Source organism: Mytilus galloprovincialis, chromosome 14, assembly GCF_965363235.1.
Source record: "Mytilus galloprovincialis chromosome 14, xbMytGall1.hap1.1, whole genome shotgun sequence".
In the NCBI taxonomy this organism is placed as follows: Eukaryota; Metazoa; Mollusca; class Bivalvia; order Mytilida; family Mytilidae; genus Mytilus; species Mytilus galloprovincialis.
In genome coordinates, this window is record NC_134851.1 from 14,010,281 (window position 1) to 14,033,390 (window position 23,110).

At 32.9% G+C, this 23,110-nt stretch overlaps 1 protein-coding gene across 1 annotated transcript in view; it reads right to left on the reverse strand.

The window, feature by feature from the left end:
* Positions 1-221: 221 nt before the first annotated feature.
* LOC143059743 (uncharacterized) overlaps positions 222-23,110 on the reverse strand; it is a 36,519-nt gene continuing 13,630 nt past the window's right edge. Inside the window, exons 6-12 of the mRNA XM_076233293.1 lie at positions 22,929-23,017; positions 22,007-22,116; positions 20,912-21,058; positions 19,417-19,547; positions 17,436-17,542; positions 9,436-9,495; positions 222-1,139 (exon numbers count right to left, since the gene is read on the reverse strand). Of these exons, the coding sequence (XP_076089408.1) occupies positions 1,137-1,139; positions 9,436-9,495; positions 17,436-17,542; positions 19,417-19,547; positions 20,912-21,058; positions 22,007-22,116; positions 22,929-23,017 (647 nt within the window). The 3' untranslated portion in view covers positions 222-1,136. The remainder of the gene's footprint in view (positions 1,140-9,435; positions 9,496-17,435; positions 17,543-19,416; positions 19,548-20,911; positions 21,059-22,006; positions 22,117-22,928; positions 23,018-23,110) is intronic.

Here is a 23,110-nt window from a genome sequence, read left to right on the forward strand (position 1 = left end):
CCGTTCTCCTTTCTCCCATTAGAATAAAACATCTCCTTTTGAGATATTTTTTCTTGAAATATTAGAAATTTTTTTAAAAGGAGAGATATTTTATTTTTTCTCCTTTCTCCCAGCCTTCCTCTCCTTTCTCCTACCCCCTTTCTCCTTTCTCCCAATCCCTTTCTCCTTTCTCCTACCCCCTTTCTCCCTGTCTCCCTTACCCCTGTCCTCCCCCTCAGTATAATTTAATGAACCAAACACGTTATGGAAAATCACAGTTTAACAATATGAAATGAACAGATACATTTTAGACTTACTTTTGGAATGATTTTACTTACTTTTCTAGGAAGCAACACCAAGCAAAATGTCCATTTTGATCTCTGGCTTTTTCAAAATTCAACTGACATTGCAATTTCCATTGTGACGTCAATCACATGCAGGCAATGTTTTATTTGAAATAGAACATGGCTTTGTTTCCAAATCGAAAGACAAAGGTCTTATCAAAATTGTCCACAATAAATGGAGAATGGTTCATGGGATACATATGATGATCCAGCATGTTAAAAATGGAAACAACAGCAACATATTTATTCAATACTGTTAAGTAAGAGTTTGTTCTTGACGATCTACTGTCCATTGTAAGACCTCTTAAAATTTAACAATTTTTTTAAATATCAAGTACATTTGGAGATCAGTTCTTGTTCTTGTTATTGCATAATCAATGCTATGGTAAATACAAGAAATATAATATCAACTCTAAGGGGAGGCCTCTGAGGATATCAAAAAGATTTACCTATTGCCACTATGGACAGTCAGAAATGACAAAATTGATATGATATGTAGCTTATCATAATATAATATATAAATTAAAAAGTGAAATGAAAATCATGACAAAAAAAGGTCCCAATTCCCTGGAAGAAACTATTTCTTATTCAAAACAAAATATTTACTTGAATGGCATGTATACATTAATTACTTTCAACTTTGCACTTAACTAGTTGGATATCGCATGTAAAAGATTATTTCAAACTCTGATAAATAAACATATAACATTGGCCACATCCTTTAAGAACTGCATATTGTAAAATCTATCACACTTTAGGTTTTTCCAACTGATGGACGGAATCTGTCTGTGGATATCTTCCTTGAAACCATTGTCACTGAAATGGCAACAAAAAAACACAATGTTGATAATTGAAGAAAAGAGTAATTGGTTCGTAAATGGGTCTATTTCAAAAGTCTTAATGCTAAATAAATCATCTCTTTTCATTAAGGTACACAATATTCTCCAAAGTAAGCATATTTGGGACATTTTGTCAAAATATAATGATTTTGTGCAATTTTCAGATCTAAAAGCTTTAGAAACACCTTGGCCGCCACCTACGATCCATAATTTGTTGTAAGCAAAAGATTCTAATTCTGATATAGAATTTATCAGTATAACCAGGTGCTCCGCAGGGCGCAGCTTTATACGACCGCAGAGGTCGAACCCTGAACAGTTGGGGCAAGTATGGACAAAACATTCAAGCGTGATACAGCTCTGAATTTGGATTGTGATCAAATTTTTGACATTATATGGGTTTTTTACACAAAACAAATGTCAAGATTTTACAAATCAATTAAAGATTTCTTCTTCAAACTTATTTAAATCTAAAATTAAATAGTTGACACAGCATAGGTTTCTGACACAGAATGAATGTGGTCTAATGAACTTTTTTTTGCCTTTGGGCAATTCACTATGCTGTTGAATATTAATCCTCTCAAAAAAATGTTTGAAGAAATTTTCTTTTTTTTTTTCACATCCCCCTTTCCCTTTTTCCAAAACTGATATCAATTCAAATTTCTAATGGAGTTTGCAACAATAACTACTCTTTTAAATACATCATAAAATATTAAAATGTAAAATAAAGTGCTTGTTATCACTGAATGGTAAAGATTGGTTGGTAGTAAAAGTGAATATACATTGTATATTGTATAAAACAATGATTTAAGTTGATTCAACTACTATTCTGAACAAAGAAAGATAACTCCAATTGAAAATTTCTTGCTATTGCACAATATTGTGCAATTAGATATTTCTTGCTATTACGCAATACTGTGCAATTGAAAATATTTGCTATTGCACAATACTGTGCAATTGAAGATTTCTTGCTATTGCGCAATACTGTGCAATTGAAAATTTCTTGCTATTGCACAATACTGTGCAATTGAAGATTTCTTGCTATTGCTGAATACTGTGCAATTGAAAATTTCTTGCTATTGCACAATACTTAATATAATAATTTTGGATCCTGATTTGAACCAACTTGAAAACTGGGTCCATAATCAAAAATCCAAGTACATGTTTAGATTCAGCATATCAAAAAAGCCCAAGAATTCATTTTTTGTTAAAATCAAACTAAGTTTAATTTTGGACCCTTTGGACTCTAATGTAGACCAATTTGAAACCGGGACCAAAAATTAAGAGTCTACATACACAGTTAGATTTGGCATATCAAAGTGTAACAATTAATTTGATCCCCCCTGTAAAATGATCCGGGAGATAAAATGTCTTTGAATATTTTATCCTCTAGGATAGAAAATTGCCACAAATTATATCCCCAACACTAAAAAAATATCCACAATGATGGATATTATTTTAGTGTTGTGGGATATAAAATGTTGTAATTTTCTATCCTAGAGGATAAAATATTCAAAGACATTTTATCTCCCGGATTATTTTACGAAAAAATTAAAAACAGTCCTTAGTAGGAAATTTTGGGAATATCTGTATACTACATGTATTATAACCTGTGGATATTATTTATGGGATAGTTCTATTTTATCTACATCTTCTGATCCATGATCGATATTTGATTATTTTTGGGTTTAAAATCTCTTTTATTTAATTCAAAACATATTTCAAAACAAGCACTGTTAATTATTGATGATTATACAAATATAAATATAAAACTTACCTTCATTAATTCTGTAGTACAGCTTATTTTTTTTAATTAAGAAGCTTTGGGCACGTTTTCGTAATGCTTGTTTCTCATTTAAAGAGCTGTTTTGGGGGTATTCTTTATTCAGCAGATATTTGTACAAAACGTTATACTCCTCTCCATCCATCTTGACACAAATGATTATCTATTATCATTTTACTTGTTTCTTTAAAGCAATGTGCCATTTGTTAAAACACTTCATTGATCAAGATGCAGTAGGATAGTATTTACATGACATTGTATCCCATCGGATATAATTTTACTGAAATATTATCCCTAATGGATATAATTTTGTAGAAATATTATCCCTAGAAATGATAAATTTCTTGGTAATATTATCCCATGGGAAATTATTTTACTACTCACTTTTATCCTTAGGATATTATATCTACATTGATTTTATCCTTCGTAGCGGATAATCTTTTTTGGAGTGGGACAACTTTAAAAGGTAAAAAATATCCATTATTTACTAATATTTCATCTGTAGGGATAGTTTTTACTTAATGTATTGTCCCTTGGGAACTTATATTCTAAGGATAATATTTAAGTTTACACCAGAACCCCAATTATTTAATTTTTGATGAATTCAAACAAAGTTAAATTTTGGACCCCGATTTGGACCAACTTGAAAACTGGACCAATAATCAAAAATCTAAGTACATTTTTATATTCAGCATATCAAAGAACCCCAAGGATTCAATTTTTGTTAAAATCAAACTAAAGTTTAATTTTGGACCCTTTGGACCTTAATGTAGACCAATTTAAAAACGGGACCAAAACTTAAGAATCTACATACACAGTTAGATTCGGCATATCAAAGAACCCCAATTATTCAATTTTTGATGAAATCAAACAAAGTTCAATATTAGACCCTTTGGGTCCCTTATTCCTAAACTGTTGGGACCAAAACTCCCAAAATCAAACCCAACCTTCCTTTTATGGTCATAAACCTTGTGTTTAAATTTCATAGATTTCTATTTACTTATACTAAAGTTATGGTGCAAAAACCAAGAATAATGCTTATTTGGGCCCCTTTTTGGCCCCTAATTCCTAAACTGTTGGGACCTCAACTCCCAAAATCAATCCCAACCTTCCTTTTGTGGTCATAAACCTTGTGTTTACATTTCATTGATTTCTATTTACTTATACTAAAGTTATTGTGCGAAAACCAAGAATAATGCTTATTTGGGCCCTTTTTTGGCCCCTAATTCCTAAACTGTTGAAACCAAACATCCCAAAATCAATCCCAACCTTCCTTTTGTGGTCATAAACCTTGTGTCAAAATTTCATAGATTTCTATTTACTTAAACTAAAGTTATAGCGCGAAACCCAAGAAAATGCTTATTTGGGCCCTTTTTGGCCCCTAATTCCTAAAATATTGGGACCAAAACTCCCAAAATCAATCCCAACCTTCCTTTTGTGGTCATAAACCTTATGTTTAAATTTCATAGATTTCTATTCACTTTTACTAAAGTTAGAGTGCGAAAACTAAAAGTATTCGGACGACGACGACGACAACGACGACGATGCAGACGACGACGCCAACATCATACCAATATACGACCAAAATATTTTCAATTTTTGCGGTCGTATAAAAACTTTTTGGATCATGGATGGCAGCCAAGGTTAATAATGCCAAAAATAATTAAAATTATGGATTTTCTTTACCAAAATTTACATTAAGGCCAGGATTTTTTAATTTGTTGGTTTTAGGTATCCGCCGACCCGATTTTGCCGATTTCCAGAATAAAAATAAAATTGACTTTTCATATTTTTTTATTCCCGCCGACCCTAACAAATGCATTATCCCTGAAAAATAACCAAAATATTCTTTTTTTATGAAATGATTGCATTAGTCACTAACAAAATTGATAACACTTTCTGTAGTGAAAAAATAAAACTTCAAGTTTACATTTCTAAAAATAGACAAATCAATTATAACTGACCTTGAAATGTCAATTGCGCAAATAATTTTGCAAAATGAAACCTGTGTTTAAAACAAATTACACAATAAGTTTGTTTCCCGTATTTGTCATCAGTCCGTAAGATGCATCATCTGATAGAAACAGACTTGTCCAAATGTGGACAGGTGGAAGACATCAAGTTAAAGTACTAAATATTAAATGATCATTTGGTATTTTCTTGTTTCATAGATAATACAAAAATATCGTCCATTTGGATAAAAAACGGGAATGCAGGACAACAGATTAACCCGATATTCTCGTTTTTCTCGTGATCGAGTCTATTACATGTTTGACACATGTGTTGAAACTTATTTTCGTACGACGTTTTTACATTTTTTTTCTTTATCAGTTTTTGTGCTTGAATATCATAATTCACCAAGTTTTCTGGAATTGATTAAGAGCTAAGCGAATTTGTTTTTCTTGTTTGTGAAATGACGATTTAATTTCGTCTTTGTTCGTGCACCCCCTTTTTTTACGGGAAATTAGAATGTCATGCGATGTTTATGACAGCTGAGCAATAAAATTTCATCAAACTAAAATCTAAGAAATGATGACAAAATAGCATAACAAACATATTGTTAGAAAGATATGTATTTTGTGTATTTTTCTGTCTTGAAAGATATTTTTTTTTTCCGACCGACCGTCTAATTAGGATTATAACAGGTATTTCTATATGCAATTTGTAATTTTTTGGCCCAATTTAAAAAACCATCAAAAGTTTAGGGCCAATTTTAACCCTTCGTGAACCTTCTCCTTTAGAACACAAAACATCAAAATATACTATGTAATATCTAATCTAAAAGCAAGTAATTACAACATAAGATATGCAAATTTAGATGCATGCACAGTGAATGTAAAGTGCGGATCCTAAAATATCATTTTCACTGTATATGCCAGAAATTTTTGATGTAGAATGATAAATAAACAGACGACTTTTTTTTTTATTTTTGAAGAAAATGAAGAAAATTAGTTAAAAAGTATATGTTAAGAAACACATAATACTAATAAAACAAAGTAAGAGATGCGAACGGGTTTTTTTCGCGCCTAAATCAAATAGCTTTGAAATATATACCAAAATAGGTGAATATTTAGGACATTTCACGAACAGATCGTGCAGGTGTTTCATAACTAACAGGTAAGATGTTGTTGCAGAAAAAATATTCATTTCAACACAATTATTAAAGTTGTATAACGTAGAATAGGTTTTGTCATTCAGTTTCTTCATATTGAACTGAATTCCACTATGACGCTTTCTTTATGCGAGTCATGTTTACTGTCGAATAATGATACTATTCTTTCATTTTCACTGTAGAGCGATTCATTAGTATTGTATATGCGGCGCATTTTTACTGTATGATATCTTTATTTTTTTTATCTATTACAGCGTATTTTTAAAAGCATGTAAAGCAAGACTTTAGTTAGCGTGCTTGCTTTTTTTTTTTGTACAATCATTATGATAACACCCAATTTAATTCAAATATAATAATTGTATAAATACAGGTTAAACTATGCCGATACATATTGTTTAAAGATGTCAATCTTATTTACAAAGTTTGTATAAACAATTATGCAAACTAAGCAATCAAGTCAACCAACGTTTTGCTTTACATGCATTAGGAAATTAGCTGTAAAGCCTTAATTTAGCCGACTTGCTCAAACAATAGATAAAGTAAGAGACGGATTTGATAAAATTTAACTTACGGAGGAAAGTTTGGTTTTAAAACACTCTAAATAAATTCAATAGAAATAACATTTATTTCAAATGTAATCCATTTTTAAAATTTCTTATGAATCGTATAGGGATCTTTATCCTTGTTTTTTTTTATCCATTTCCATATCCTTGTTTTTTTTTATCCATTTCCATGACACTTCACTACTAATTACGTACATCTTGATAAAGATTAAATCGTTGGTTTTCCCGTTTAAAAGGTTTTACACTGGGGCCCTTTATAGCTTGCTGTTCGGTGTGAGCCAAGACTCCATGTTGAAGACCGTATTTTGACGTATAAAGGTATACTTTTATAAATTGTGACTCGTTTTGAGAGTTGTCTCATTGCCACATATGACATCTTATCTATCTGTGGCTCAACCCGAAACGAGACGGGATAAAAAGGGATAAAAAACACACTTTTTTAATATATTTATAATGGGCTTAATATGAGTCAGAAAAGAGTAGAATAGTGGGTCGCGTTGGGGTATAAGCGTGACGCGGAATTGCCGATTTTTTTTAGCGTGACACGTGATAGTCAAATGATTGTGTCGTGAAAACGAGAAATAAAGTATAGCGGGACACGGAAAATTTTAAAAAAATGAGAACTGCATAGTATAAGCGGGATACGGGATCAGACCCCCCCCCCCCGCCCAATGAGACCCCAGAATAAGATATTTTTTTTATCTTCATCCTATTGTTACAGTCATGCCTTCAATAACAAATGTATCCCATGCATGCATTTTTATAGACAAAAGACCTTCTTTGACATGCTGAATCTAACCTTATATCCAGTTTGGTGATTTTTACCAAGTTACCGAAATAGCCCACATAGAGGTCCAAAGGGTCTAAGATCATCAAACATGAATTGTAGCATGCATGTTGTGTACAATTACCCAAATGTGCATTGTTTGACCTCTGTTGTAGTATCCACTCGCGGATCTAGAAATTTTTATAAGTAGGGGTCCAATGACTACCTAAGAGGGGGCCCGCTCCAGTGATTCCATATAAAAGTAACCAAATGTTTTCCCAAAAAGGGGGCAACCCCCTGTCCCCCTAAATCCTCCTTTGGTATCGAGCTGTTCATTACGGATAATTTTTTTTGTATCAAGGGTGCTCTACTTCACGTACCAATGCAAACAAAAAAGTTCGCCCACACCTTACATTTCATGTTTTAATGACTGTGGATAATTTATGTCACATACCGTTTCACCTTATACAGTTAAAATCATGAAAGCAACAATCGAGTCAAGAACATTTGTTCTACCAAAACTGTCTTTTTCAGAATATGGAAATTGAAGCAGTTGAGGGTACAACTGGGGAAAGTTAATCTTTTATAAGCTTTTCTGTCACCATTGCGTTTCAAGATGCATATTTCTCTGTTCGCAAGTGTATTTATTGCGTGGAAGATAACGTCCTCAAATGTACTCGTCTCTATTTTACCTGACAGACTGCACTTAAACTCCGCAATATCAATCTTCGACTTCAAAAAAATACAGAAATCTCTTTTTTTTTTAAATCAAGGAAAAACGTAATTTGAAGAATACAATATGACATTTTGAGAAGCGTTTTTGTTACAAGTTTGAAAAGCTATATATTTGATAAAGAATGAATGAGGAGTTTGTATTTCAATTTGAAAATACATTTATCATAAATTCTAAAGTCATCAACTAAGTTTTTTCATTTGTTTCAAGTGCATATATCACATAATTCTACAATAAAAATTTCTCGCATCTTCGAAAATTCCACATCAGAAATGACTGCACTAACAGTGATAATTCATCGCATCTATAGTTAAAATGGATCCCTTTCAAAAATCGATATGCTATATTATGTTGCTTTTATAACACTTATTTGAACTTTAATGCTATGTTTGTACATAATAAAGACATATCACAATGAAAATATGTAAAAACTTTCCTTCAAATCAATTAATTTGGTATTTTCAAAACGTAAACAAATACAGTTTTCCCATGATCCTTTATTCTACAATAGACATACCCGCATATGACAGTGAAAATGATCTAGCTGGATTCGCACTTTATATACACTGATGCACATATCACAATTTTCATGTTTGCATAAAACTGTGTTGATAGATTTCAAAGTATGATATTGCTCCTGCTTTTTAGTTATATTTCTTTTTTAAATATATTTCCCAGGTCTATTTCCAACTGAAAAACATTGGCCACATCCTTCAAAGAATATAATTGTTATTTAAACATGTAAATGGGAGAGACACACCTCCTTACAGAAAAACGTTCTTTCTTGGCATACAACCAATATCATCTAATCAAAAAAGAATTAAAATTTAGTCAAAAAGCCTCCTATCTTTATATATATCTGCATTTTTCAGTCAGAATAGAAACAATAATTATCAAAATTTTTATTTACACAATATAGAGTTCAGAGTCATAAGCTATATTGAACTAGTTTCATTATTACTGGTTGATAAGATTGTTACAATTTGTAACACATTTTACTGTAAAAGGTTTGAACAAACTATCACCCAAAAAAATGGTACAAACCGTAAGCTCATCAATATCGTGTGGAAAAGATATGGTATTAATCCATTGGATGATAATAATTTTGTCTTTTATCTTTAATATATGTTGAGGGATACTGACTAAAGGCATACTTACCCAGTCTGCACGGTTAGCTACTAGTCCGATGCCCCAGACTAGTAAAATTTCATTCGGACTAGTAAATTTTTACAAAACTTTGTTTGGACCAATAAGAAAAATGTCAGAATATGGGTCTTCTGACTAGTAGTTAAAAAAAGTTTTTGGTGCAGACTGCTTACCAGTTTTGTTACTTCTTCTATTTTTCCTTCTCTACTTGGTGACTTCAATAATTTTGGAGGCTGAAAAGAAAACAAGTTAAACTATAATCTATTGCTTCTAATTATAACATTTAAGCAATGACTGTAATATTTTTTCTGTCTATGAAGAAATAACATAAAAAATTTGGTGCACACTGAATAACGCGTGTAGTGGGTTATTTAACAGTGTGCACCACATTTTTTATGTTATTTCGAATAGACAGAAACAAGAATGTGTCCAAAGTACACGGATGCCCCACTCGCACTATCCTTTTCCATGTTCCAGGGACCGTGAAATTGGGCAATTATCTAATTTGGCATTAAAATTAGAAAGATCATATCATAAGCAACAAGTGTACTAAGTTTCAAGTTGATTGGACTTCAGCTTCATCAAAAACTACCTTGACCAAAAACTTTAACCTGAAACTCCCACTTTCATTTTCTATGTTCAGTGGACCGTGAAATTGGAGTCAAAAGTCTAATTTGGCTTAAAAATTAGAAAGATCATCTCATAAGCAACAAGTGTACTAAGTTTCAAGTTGATTGGACTTCAGCTAAATCAAAAACTACCTTGACCAAAAACTTTAAACTGGACGGACGAACGGAACCACAGACGGACGGACAGACGGACGGACGGATGGACGGACGGACGAACGGAGCCACAGACCAGAAAACATGATGCCCCTCTACTATCGTAGGTCGGGCATAAAAATATTACAGTCATTTCTTATAATTTAAGGTGGTACCTAACACTTTCACTAAAATTAATTTGGCTCGTTTAATTTTAATTAAATTTTGACAAAGTATTTACTTTGACCCTTTAACAAAAATATAAAAATTTCCAAAATTTTGAACCAACCGTTTTGTCAGAAAAAATACACTGGTTATATAGCAGTTTGACAAACACCAATTTCGATCATTAAGAAGCTTAATATTCCCTATACAACACAACGTAATTAAAACGTTTAGCTGACTTAACAGAGTTATCTCCCTGTAGTGTTAGGTACCACCTTAATGCTTAATTTCATTATAAACTGTAGAAAACCATGAAAAAACGTTGATGACGTCACGGTCACATGACTAAGTTATGTCTATGGACTGATAACAAACTAACGTCAGCCAATCAAAAGACGTGTTACATTCAAAATTAAATCATTGTCTAATGATACCTGTTCAGGACTGTGTTCATTAGACGTTCGCGGTACCGCTATGTATGTATAGTAACGTCATGCTACTTATGACGTTGAGATTTATGTACAAGATGAGTTTTAGAATCATTACAAGTAGAAACAACTAGTAGTTCTTATTGTGCCTAACAAGTCTGATAATACCACTCTAAGATATTGGTGCCGTAGGACCAAGATGAGTTCCAAACTACGTTCTATACGTGCAGGACACAGAAGCGTTATTTCCCGACTTTTGAAGAAATTTGAGGACATCCGAGACGACGGAGATGAGCCCGTGAACACTGAAGAGTTAACTAAAATTGTGAACAATCTGTTGAAGAAACAAGAGACACTACAAAAACTTAATGAGGACATTCTAGAAAATCTTGATGAAGGAGAAGTAGAAGCCGAGATCGTCAATTCAGATGAGTATGCTTACACATTAGATGGAAAAATAACGCAAATACAAAAGCTCATTCTTGTCAATACATCCACACTCAGTACAAATGCAAAAGATTTTGTCAGTTATAGCGACCCTTCACATTCCGCCTCTGCTCAACCCGCCTCTGCTCAGCCCGCTCATGCTCAACCCGCTCATGATCAACCAAGTTATGCTCAACCCGAGATATACAATAAACAGAATACATGTAATTCAAACTTCCGTGTACCGGAAACTCAGTTTTCACGTAGTAACACTAGATTAAATGAGTACAACAAGTTGCCCAAATTGAATCTTCCTACCTTTGATGGTAATATTATGCAGTGGCAGTCATTTTGGGATTCATACGAGACATCCGTTCACGAAAACACTACTCTTGGAAACGTTCAGAAATTTAATTATTTGAAGTCACTACTCCATGATGAGGCATTGAAAACCGTCACAGGGTTTGCGCTTACACATGCAAATTATGAGAAAGCTATTTCTTTACTGCAAGAAAGATATGGACAATCGCATGTAATAAGACAGAAGTATATGCAAGCACTAGTTGATATACCAGCCCCTAAATACACGATATCCAGCATGAAAAACTACTACGATGAAATTGAGATACACATTAGAGGATTGGAGTCATTAGGTCAAAGTGAAGACACATATGGAGCGTTTTTAGTGCCCATTATTATGAACAAACTACCCGGTGAAATCCGCAGAAATCTTGCCAGACAATATAGATCTACAGATTTACAACTGAATGAATTACGCCGTGGAATTTTCGATGAACTTTATATTATGGATGCAGGCAAAACTTCAGAACAGTTAGAACACCCTACAGCTACCGCCGCCTTTCTGACAAATACAAATTATAGTAATCGAAATAGAGGTAACAAGAATACAAACGCAACTAACACTAAACCCAAGCCACTCTGTGCGTACTGTAAGGAGCCACACTCGTCTGTTAATTGCACTAAAGTATCTGATTACAATGGCCGGATGTCAATCGTGAAACAAGATCGTTTATGCTTTAACTGTCTAGGACACCATAGCTTGTCCGCATGTAAATCTACAAAAACTTGCAACAAGTGTCACAAACGTCATCACACCAGCATTTGCAAAGACAATGTTAAAACAAATGAAGACAACAAACCAACAGGGGATATAACCGTAGGCACAATTCAACACAACGCGGAGGAACCAGACACTGTTTTACACTCGCAATCGACAGATCGTGTACTTTTGAAGACAGCAATTAACCCAGTAAGTGCAGAACATGAAATACTTGATGCAAAAATATTGTTTGACGAAGGCGCACAGCGCTCATTTATCACAGAGGAATTAGCCGAAAAATTGAAACTCAAACCTACTGGAACTGAAAGCGTTAACCTATCCGGATTTGGAGACAATGCAAATAGTACTAAAATTCGCCATTTGAGTACAGGATTGGTATATCTCATAACTACAGAGGGTAAACTTCCGATTCGAGTCTTGATCGTTCCAGAGATCGCAGTACCGATGAGAACCTATGTACGCCAAGCAGCAAAACTTACATATTTGTCAGGAATCAAATTAGCTCACCCAGTAACAGCAGATGAAAACTTTGAAATTTCTATTCTAATTGGAGCTGATTACTTCTGGTCAATTGTTCAGAATGATATTATCCGAGGCGAAGGACCGACAGCTGTTCAATCAAAAATCGGATACCTGTTGTCTGGAACGCTACATTCACACAACTCTGACACAGATGGATACAAGAGAGCTTCAATGATGAACGTGATGATCGCAACAAAAACCGATGAGTACGACTTGGAGAAATTTTGGAAAATAGAGTCACTGGCTACCGAGAAAATTGACACTTCAAAGCTAGAAGAACAGATGGATATTCAAAAGACTTATGAAGAGAAACAAATTCGTTACCATGACAACAGATATTTTGTAACGTTACCATGGAAAGAGGATCACCCTACGTTACCGACAAATAAAGCCATTGCACAACGAAGGACGGAAAGTGTAGTAAGAAGACTTAGCAAAGAACCCAAACTACTGGAAAAATATGGAGAAATAATGGCTGAGCAGGAGAAAAGGGGCTTCATAGAGAAAGTGGATATTACTAATGAGGCCGATGAAAAGAGCAAAATACACTATATTCCGCATCATGCTGTGAGAAAAGATTCAACAACAACACCAATCAGGGTCGTATTCGATTGCAGTTGTAAAGCAACACCAGAATCGTCTAGTCTTAATGATTGTTTGATGACTACTCCACCCAATTTAAATGACTTAGTCGGCATTCTTTTAAGATTTCGTTTACACCAATTTGCCGTTACTACTGATATAGAGAAGGCGTTCTTGAACGTGGGACTAGAGACACAGGATAGAGATGTCACACGTTTCTTTTGGTTCGATACACCAACAGACCCATCAACTCCACTATCAACTTACCGATTTAAGTCTGTATTATTTGGAGCCACTTCATCGCCATTCATACTGAATTCCGTTCTACAAAAACACTTGAGAGAGAACCGTTGTGAATATACTGACACTTTAAAGAACGATTTGTATGTTGATAATATACTGTCGAGTTTTCCTACAGAGAGTGCATTACTGAAATATTTTGATACATCAAGAGACTTATTCATTAGAGCAGGATTTAACTTGCGCTCATGGGCTTCAAATTCTCAACTTTTGCGAGACCGTGCAAATTCACACAGCGTTTTAGACAAAGATGAACTCATAAAAGTGCTTGGATTGAGATGGAACACTTGTCACGACACACTTACTTTCGCCAAACCGGAATACACTGATATTGAAGATACACGTATGACAAAACGAGAGATTTTAAGACAATCGTCTAAAATCTATGATCCACTCGGACTTATTGGTCCAGTTACTGTGCGTAGTAAGATGCTTATGCAGACTTTGTGGGAGAAAGGATTAAATTGGGATGAACCTCTTACATCTGAAATTACAACAGAATGGAAGTGTGTTCTAAAAGATATTAATGAATGTTCACATTTGGAAATTAATAGACCGTATTTCAAAGAAAAATCAGACAATGTAGAATTACATGTGTTTACGGATGCAAGCTTGAAAGCCTATGGAGCATGCGCATATTTAGTCAGTGGAAAAGAAACCGTACTTATCATGTCAAAGAATCGAGTGACACCACTCAAACAGTTAACAATTCCGAAGTTAGAACTCAGTGCAGCTTTGATAGGCGCAAGACTGGTCAAGCATTTGAAATCGCACTTGGATGTTACAAGCGTCACATTATGGAGTGACAGTCAGATAACTTTAAGTTGGCTTACTACTGAGAAACAATTACCCGTTTTCGTTAGTAATCGAGTGAAGGAAATTAACGAAATTACGCAAGAATACACATGGAAGTACTGTCCGACCTATTCAAATCCGGCAGATATGCTATCGAGAGGAGTAACTGCAACCAAATTCCTAGAATTGGATCTTTGGATGAAAGGACCCGAATGGCTCACTGACAAATCAAACTGGCCACAGTGGAAGAATAAAGAATCACACATTCTTAGCACTACCATTGAGCAAGGACAATCAACTAGTGAACCGCAACAGAAAATCAGATCTTATGAAGGAATAAGTAAAATTATGGATATACAACGCTACAGCTCATACCAAAAACTTTTGCGTATAACTGCATACATGTACCGATTCATAAACAACTGTAGAAATAATGACAAACTAACAGGAAATCTTAGTGTCAATGAAATTCAGACTGCTTCGACTTCATGGATTCGAGATTCGCAACTGCGTAAATACCCGGATGTTATTGAGAGTTTAAACAACAAATCAGAGAAAAATGCGCTAGTGAAGCAACTTAGATTGTACATGGATAAAATGAACATTATCCGTTGTGGCGGGAGAATTAACAATGCACCTATTGATGAATCAGCTAAATTTCCAGTACTAATACCGAAGAAAGACAGATTTTGTAAATTAATTGTGATGGATGCATGATGATACCCCAAGGACAGTGTGGAATATAGCGATTATCGTTAAGTTAGTTTATGGGAGAGATGGACTTTGTAGGTCTGCTATTTTACGCACTAAAAATGGCACGACGTCTAGACCAATAAGTAAGCTATATCCACTTGAACTCTTATCAACAGATAGTCCGTGTGATTCAAGTGACAACACTATTACTTCAACCAGAAAAGCAAAAACTGATGCCAAGGAGAAAATCAAAAGTTGGATTCAACCGTTCCGTAAAGCATAGAGACTGTTTAAGCGTTAAAAGTTAAAGTTTTATTTCATTTGAGAGACAATAGTTATTTCATTTTAAAGTTTTTTCTTTATTTATTGCTTAAATTTTCATTCGCGGCCCCCCAGGATGTTCAGGACTGTGTTCATTAGACGTTCGCGGTACCGCTATGTATGTATAGTAACGTCATGCTACTTATGACGTTGAGATTTATGTACAAGATGAGTTTTAGAATCATTACAAGTAGAAACAACTAGTAGTTCTTATTGTGCCTAACAAGTCTGATAATACCACTCTAAGATAATACCAATCATTTGATTATACATTTAATTAGAAGGGGGTGAGTAACACATATGAAAAGACATCAATGCTGATACCAAATTTATGTGTGCTCTTGAGAAAAATGTGACAAAAAAGACAAGTCCACCAATGGCCAAAGGACAAGGATGAAAACAACTAAAGGGTACTTTAACGTTTTTAACAATAAGAACCAGATGCTCCACAGGGCACAGCTTTATACGACCGCAGAGTTTCGAACCTTGAACAGTCAGACAGTTGGAGCAAGTATGGACACAACATTCAAGCTTGATACAGCTCTGAATTTGGATTGGGATTAAATAGTTGACACAACATAGGTTTCTGACACAGAATGAATGTGGTCTAAGAACTTAAACTTAAAAATTTTAAATTGGACATTTACCCATTATGGTCCAATATCCAAAATCTAAATACATGGTTAGATTCAGCACACCAAAGAACCCCAAGAATTCAATTTTTGATGATTTCAAACAGAGTTTAATTTTGGACCACGATTTGGACCAACTTAAAAACTGGCCCCATAAGCAAAAATCTTAATACATGTTTAGATTCAGCATATCAAACAACCCCAAGGATTCAATTTTTGTTGAAATGAAACAAAGTTTAATTTTGGACCCCGATTTGAACCAACTTGAAAACTGGGCCCATAATTAAAAATCTAAGTACATGTTTAGATTCAGCATATCAAAGAACCCCAAGAATTCAATTTTTGTTGAAATGAAACAAAGTTTAAATTTGGACCCCGATTTAGACCAACTTGAAAACTTGGCCCATAATCAAAAATCTAAGTACATGTTTAGATTCAGCATATCAAAGAACCCCAAGAATTCAATTTTTGTTAAAATCAAACTAAGTTTAATTTTGGACCCTTTGGACCTTAATGTAGACCAATTTGAAAATGGGACCAAAAATTATGAATCTACATACACAGTTAGATTCTGCATATCAAAGAACCCCAATTATTTAATTTTTGGTGAAATCAAACAAAGTTTAATTTTGGACCCTTTGGGCCCTAATTCTTAAACTGTTCGGACCAAAACTCCAAAAATCAATCCCAACCTTCCTTTTGTGGTCATAAACCTTGTGTTTAAATTTTATAAATTTCTATTTACTTAAACTAATAGATATAGTGCGAAAACCAATGTGTCTTCGGACGACGAAGACGACGACAACGATGACGTTAACGTCATACCAATATATGACCGCCAAAAATTTTTTGCGGTCGTATAAAAACCCATTACATATAGTAAGCCATAGAATTCCAAACATTACAAAATAAGGAAGTCTTCATATAAGCTGTTTTTTGTGCATCTTGTCAATATTATGAGTCAAGCTGTTTTTAACAAATTCTTCCTGTTTGTTCTTATGTTGTGTGCTGTTTCACCACTGCCCAAGACAAGGGAAATAATTTAACCCTGTCAGATTGTACTTGAGCCACATGTATGTGTTGGCCAAACACAACTCCAATTATAGCAAGACTAATTGATTGCTGGAGTTTTAATGCCACTTTTAATCACCACTTTTGGGCTTTTTCATGGTGGCCAGTTTTTGTTGGTGGAGGAAGCCAGAGTGCCCAGAGAAATCCACAATATGTTCAATTCTAGTCAATCATGATTGGAGTTGAGTGCAACCACACGAGCAGGGTTTTAATTCACAACCTCAGTGTTGACTGGATGGTGACAACAGTAGAACTACTTAGACACAATTATAGCAAGATATTCTTGTTCTAAAGTAAACGGTTTAAACATGAGCATCTTGGACTTTAGCCTTGACCATTGACAATCAAACACTTTGATAAGTTTAAGTCTTGTTAAATTGACTGTGAAGTATATACCTTTTTGTTTACTTTACAAAGTATTTCTTGGAGGGGAACAAATATACCATGGTCCTTCTTACAAGTGTAATATCTTTTACTCTTATAAAATCCATCATGCTGTCCAACTGAAAAATATAATATAGGTAATAATTTTTTTACAATAATTATTCAAATGCTCAGTTCTTTTAGCATCCGTACATACATAAGGTCATAAATGTACAGTGAGAAAATCGTTTTATCTTCGTCAATTGAAGTCTGGAGGATAGTTGTCTCATTGGCAATAATACCACATCTCCTTATTTAATACAACCTGTAAATTCAGAAATGTTTGTGTGCATTTATTGCAATGGGAAAATAATGGACATAATTTAAGGTCCATTATTGCAATATCAGGAAATGGTGCATACAAATAATATACATATATATAAATTTTAAGAACTTTTCTGCTGACAAAACTTTTATGATTGCAGTTTTCATATCAATAAAAACATTGCCAAAATTTCTAAATTCACAGGGTATATAACTATACATTTACATGATTTAGACAGCCATTTTATTGAACTACTTTGTCAAGAATATAATAAGCTTAGTTTGAATATGTTATATATCACCACTATTATTTTATCCTTTCAATAAGAACTTCATTTTACTTGTTTGCTATATAATAATCCATTAAGTTTAATTGTTTGTCATTCTTTTCAATGTTTACTGCATAAAGAATCAACATAATGAAAAAAAATTATCAGCTGCATACTTTTGTTCTCACTCCTGATAAGATATTTTATTCAACTTTTCTAAAAGTGAGTGTATCTCTTGTTTTATTATGTTAATCTGGTATTTGTTTATCAGTGTAATATTGTTAATGTGCCTAATAGATATATTCACACTTGTATATAAATTTGTCAGAATTACGTAAAATCAAACAGGTTCCCGTAAACTTTGACATAACAATACAAAACATTTGACGTCACTATGAAATAGTGATTGTTGCTTGACGTCAGAAGGTTATTCGGAGGCGATCTAAGCTCATTTTGAGACAAAATTCAGCTAAATACCAAAAGTGTAAATACGTTTATATCTTCTAATCAGCCATGTATAGATTATCAGCTGTATTGCACTGCACATTGATGTAGTAAAAAATTAGCTCTAAGTCACATTGAAAACCAGGAGAATTTTGAGAACGAATAACTTGGTCTGGTAAAAAATTTAAAAAAATGCAAAAGGAAATATTTATTGTAATGGATTTTAGTACATATGCAAATATGTTTATATCATGTAATATTTTGAGTGATTCACAGATGTTAAGCTACAATCACTCTATCATTTCTGAATCCATATAAAAACAATCATTGGAAATTATTTGAATTTTTTTGTAGAATGAAGGAGAAGGTCCTGCAAGAGCTGATTTTGACCTTAAACAAGAAGTAATCTGATAAAAGATTTTCAACTTTTTTTTAATTTCAAGTGTCTACTTCAGTCGATTCAACAAGTTTATGTTCTAAGTTTTAGCTGATTTGGCCATTAAAGAGGCTCAAATTCAAGCTTTAATATGAAAAATCAAATATGCCATATAAAACATCATTTTCAGTTGTTAAAAACAAATGTGGCTGCATTGATGTTCAGTCACAATATTTATATATGTTGTATTTTATCATTAAATACAACATATATATTTGAATATTAAGACGGAACACAAGTGTTGCCACTTCCATGACAGACAAAAACTGTCTTTAAACTAGCACAAATGCTAAAATTGTGACGATTTCAGTATTTTTGCATGGAATGATGCTGGTGCCGTATGCAAGTCCATTGTATTGCCAAAAACAACCCATATTCATATAACAAAAGTATTCAATTTTCCAATAAATAGGTAAAAGTGACATTTGTAAAAGAGCTATATTTTGGGGCCAAAAGGGGTCTAACAGCTGGGCTTTCTCATGTGAAGAAATAATTTGATTATACAACAATACATCAATTAACTTTAAAAAAATCATTATACCTGGTTGAGCAAGTTCAAGGCCAACATATAACACATCTGGTGTGTTGTCAAGGTGACCAATATAACAAATTCTCCCAGTCTTGTCTCCCTTGGCAACTACATAATCACCTTCTTGAACTTGCAGTTTATAGCTAAAAATATGAAATTCTATGTTTTATTACATTTTAATACTATCTGTGGCTCTTTTCACAAAAAATCTTGAGTAAAAATACTTTTAAGTCATAACCATTTCAATATAACAATCAATTTTAATCGTAAGATTTTTTGTGACAAGAGTTGCTGGTACTCAAGGCCTAGATTGTGTATAAAATGTTCAAATTATGAGAGTTGGATATTATTAATTTGTAAGTCTTTTCTCTAAATGAAGAAAATGTTGTGTTTCATCATATATCACAAGTCTTTTTTTAAATATAGAGTATGATGTATTGTATGTTCATTTCATTTGTCAAAGGGAAATAACTCAGATAATGCCACTTTTATGAAGGAATGTGTTATGAATTTACATATCTTGTTATGAAGCATGAAAATTAGATAATTGATCCAATTATCTGAGTTGTATTATAAATTTATATACTGTACACCCATTTATAAGACCTATCTTTTCAAAATCATATTTTATCTTTTTTTTCTATTGTTTAGTTTTTTTCAATTTTACAATATTGTCCTAAATAATGTACACAGAATCTAAAAATTGTGCACAACCTGTAGCTAGAAAGCCACATGACCCATACTTTTTTTTTAAAAGCATGAAATAAACTTCATTTTAGCAAATCATCAAAACTGTCTATCAATTATAATCTCAACACCTAACCTATTCAGGAAAGGCATTAACCAGGAGAGAATCCAGATATGAATATACCAAACTTAATAGACAGTCAGGGGACTTACTTAAATAAGTGATTTTCTAAATCACTGATTCAAGTAACATTATTTCCATAAAGGTTGGAAGTTAGAGTTGTCTTTCTTTAATAATCACCTATTTAAGTAGTACAAATTAATCACTAGAAGAAGTGATTTAATTTTATTGTACTTTAAATATAGAATACTAATTATAATGATCCAGGGACTAATTATGTTTCTAAACTTATCAGAACCAGATATGTGTTGTCTAGGATGACCAGGTCATTTCAGGTGATGACCTTGTACTGAATCTAGGATAATTAATGACACAAAAATCACTTGTTTAAGTATAAGACCTCAATTTCCTTCCCAAAAATCACTTCTTTAAGTATCATTCTTTTAATTTTACTAATTAAAAGATATTGTTTAAACCTATGTTTAAAATATTGAAAAAACTACATAATCCCAATTTGTGACAAAACCTCGAATTTGCTACTCAAATAAGTGATTTAAAAATCACTTATTTCAGTAAGTCCACTGACTAATAGACAATATTTAATATTCTAAATTAATCAAATAAATTTATCTTAATTTCAGACATTACAATTCAGTGAAGTTTTCTGGATGTTTTCCATGATAATTTATCAATGCATACCTAACAGAAAATTTCTGTGCGTCATTTACATCTTCATCCCCACTCCTGACAGCAGACTCACAACGAGAACATTTACAGCCTTTGATTGGCTGAGAACATACACTTGTCACACTGGGTGATAAGGCTCTGGACCATTTTTTATTAACACTGAAAAATATCAATTGAAATTTAAACAATGTCAATAATCACCCAATGATAGGGATGGAAGGTTCTTTTTAAGAACATCTGTTTTAGTGGAATCAATGATTAAAAGTCTCAGTAATTGATCTGCAACAATCACAAGCCTCTCATAACTCAGGTTGTGATTTCGAACCCTCCATGTTGCACATGTTGCATGGTTGTCTTTGATCTTAATTTCATAGAATTGCTAGATTTTCTGCTCAAGGCTTTGGTTATTTCTGGGTTCTCTGGTTTCCTCCACCAATAAAACTAGCCACAATGATATAGCTAAGAGTGTTGAAAGTTGCATACCCATCATTGTTCTTTTATTTAAATGATTATGAAGTTTTATTTCTAATTTACATCTATTTTTCTATTTTTTGTGTCATTAAGTTGCTGTCTAAGTTTAAAATACCCAAAATATTTTTTTAAAATTAAAATGTAAAATGGACTTTTCTTGCTGATTTATTTCTCTTAGTCTTCATACAATATCTTACTTTGTATCATTAGGTTACTTTCTAATTCATTAATAAACATTATAGACCGTTGGTTTTCCTGTTTGAATGGTTTCACACTAGCAATTTTGGGGCCCTTTATAGCTTGTTGTTCGGTGTGAGCCAAGGCTCTGTGTTGAAGGCCGTGCATTGACTTATAATGGTTTCCTTTTAATTTAATTGTTATTTGGATGGAGAGTTGTCTCATTGGCACTCACACCACATCTTCCTACATCTATTATATCTTTTTACTCATATGTTTCACAGCTTTTCCTCTCTAATCTACTTCTCTTTAAGTCTGTGGTTTTTTGCATCCTCTGTCTTGTGTCTCATTGATGTAACAAAACCACAGTTTATCCTAGCAGTTTTTTCCTTATTCTAAAGGCTTTTAAAAATTTGTGATAAATAAAGTGTAAATTTTAATCATTTAACATGTACTAACCTTTGTGCTTTCTGCTTACTCCCCATATAAAGTTTTGAACCTTTGACCTTGTTGTCTGGGTTACTGTGTAGTTCATTTTCAATATATAATTTATCAAGGCATTGTTTAACCTAAAATTGAAAAAAAGGTAGATACATATCTATTGCTGTAATTTAGAGTTTGACGTATTGTAAAGGCAACCATCATGTCTATTGTAAAGATGAAATGTTGTGTTATTATTTAAACTGCTATTTAAGTCCAATATCTCCTTTTGTTTCATGACTTTATCTGCGTCTAAATTAAACAACATTAAAGGTTCTTCAAATGCATGGGACACTTGGTAATTATTCCTAGATAAGTAAAAGCTGCAATGTACTTGTCTGATTGGCATGTAAACAAATAATAGTTGAAAATATGGGAAAATACTATTTATACTGATTTAATATTCAATCCATTAATGGTTTAAAAATTTCATAAGAAAGAACAAAGTTTGGATTAGCTGTTAAATATCATGGTCACTGTCCAAGGACAGGTTGCTAGAAATTTTTGTTGAAAAAATAATGTTGTAAAATAATGTTGTAAAATGATGCTGCTACTTTGCTGCATAGATCTAATACAGAATGTGAATAGTTCACACTTTTAAATGCAAGGCTAAAGTACATTTATCTGTCATCAATTACAGGTAAGTATTTATCACCTCAAACAATAATCCTAATGGGTAACTTTTTAATCATTAACCAAAATTAATGACCAGAATTTGTATCTCATATATCAACACAAAAAATATGTATTCTTAATTTTTCTGAATAATGTACATATATGTAAAGTAGTCCAAACAGACATTTTATAAAAAAAAATATATGGATAACTTTTATCAAATACAAATAACTTTCCATTTTACTAACCAATAGATAGTTCTTAAATGTAAGTAATAATTTCTAACCTCAATTTGCTGTAGACATTCTGTAATGTACTTCAAGTCTTTTTCAGCATCAAAGGTACTCTCTAAACCAAACAGTTCATCATAATTATCTACAAGGAAATATACAGAGTTATCTTTCTTTGAATGCAATGTGCAATTGACTACCAAAGTTTTCCCATAATAAAATATTTCTTTTGTAGCTA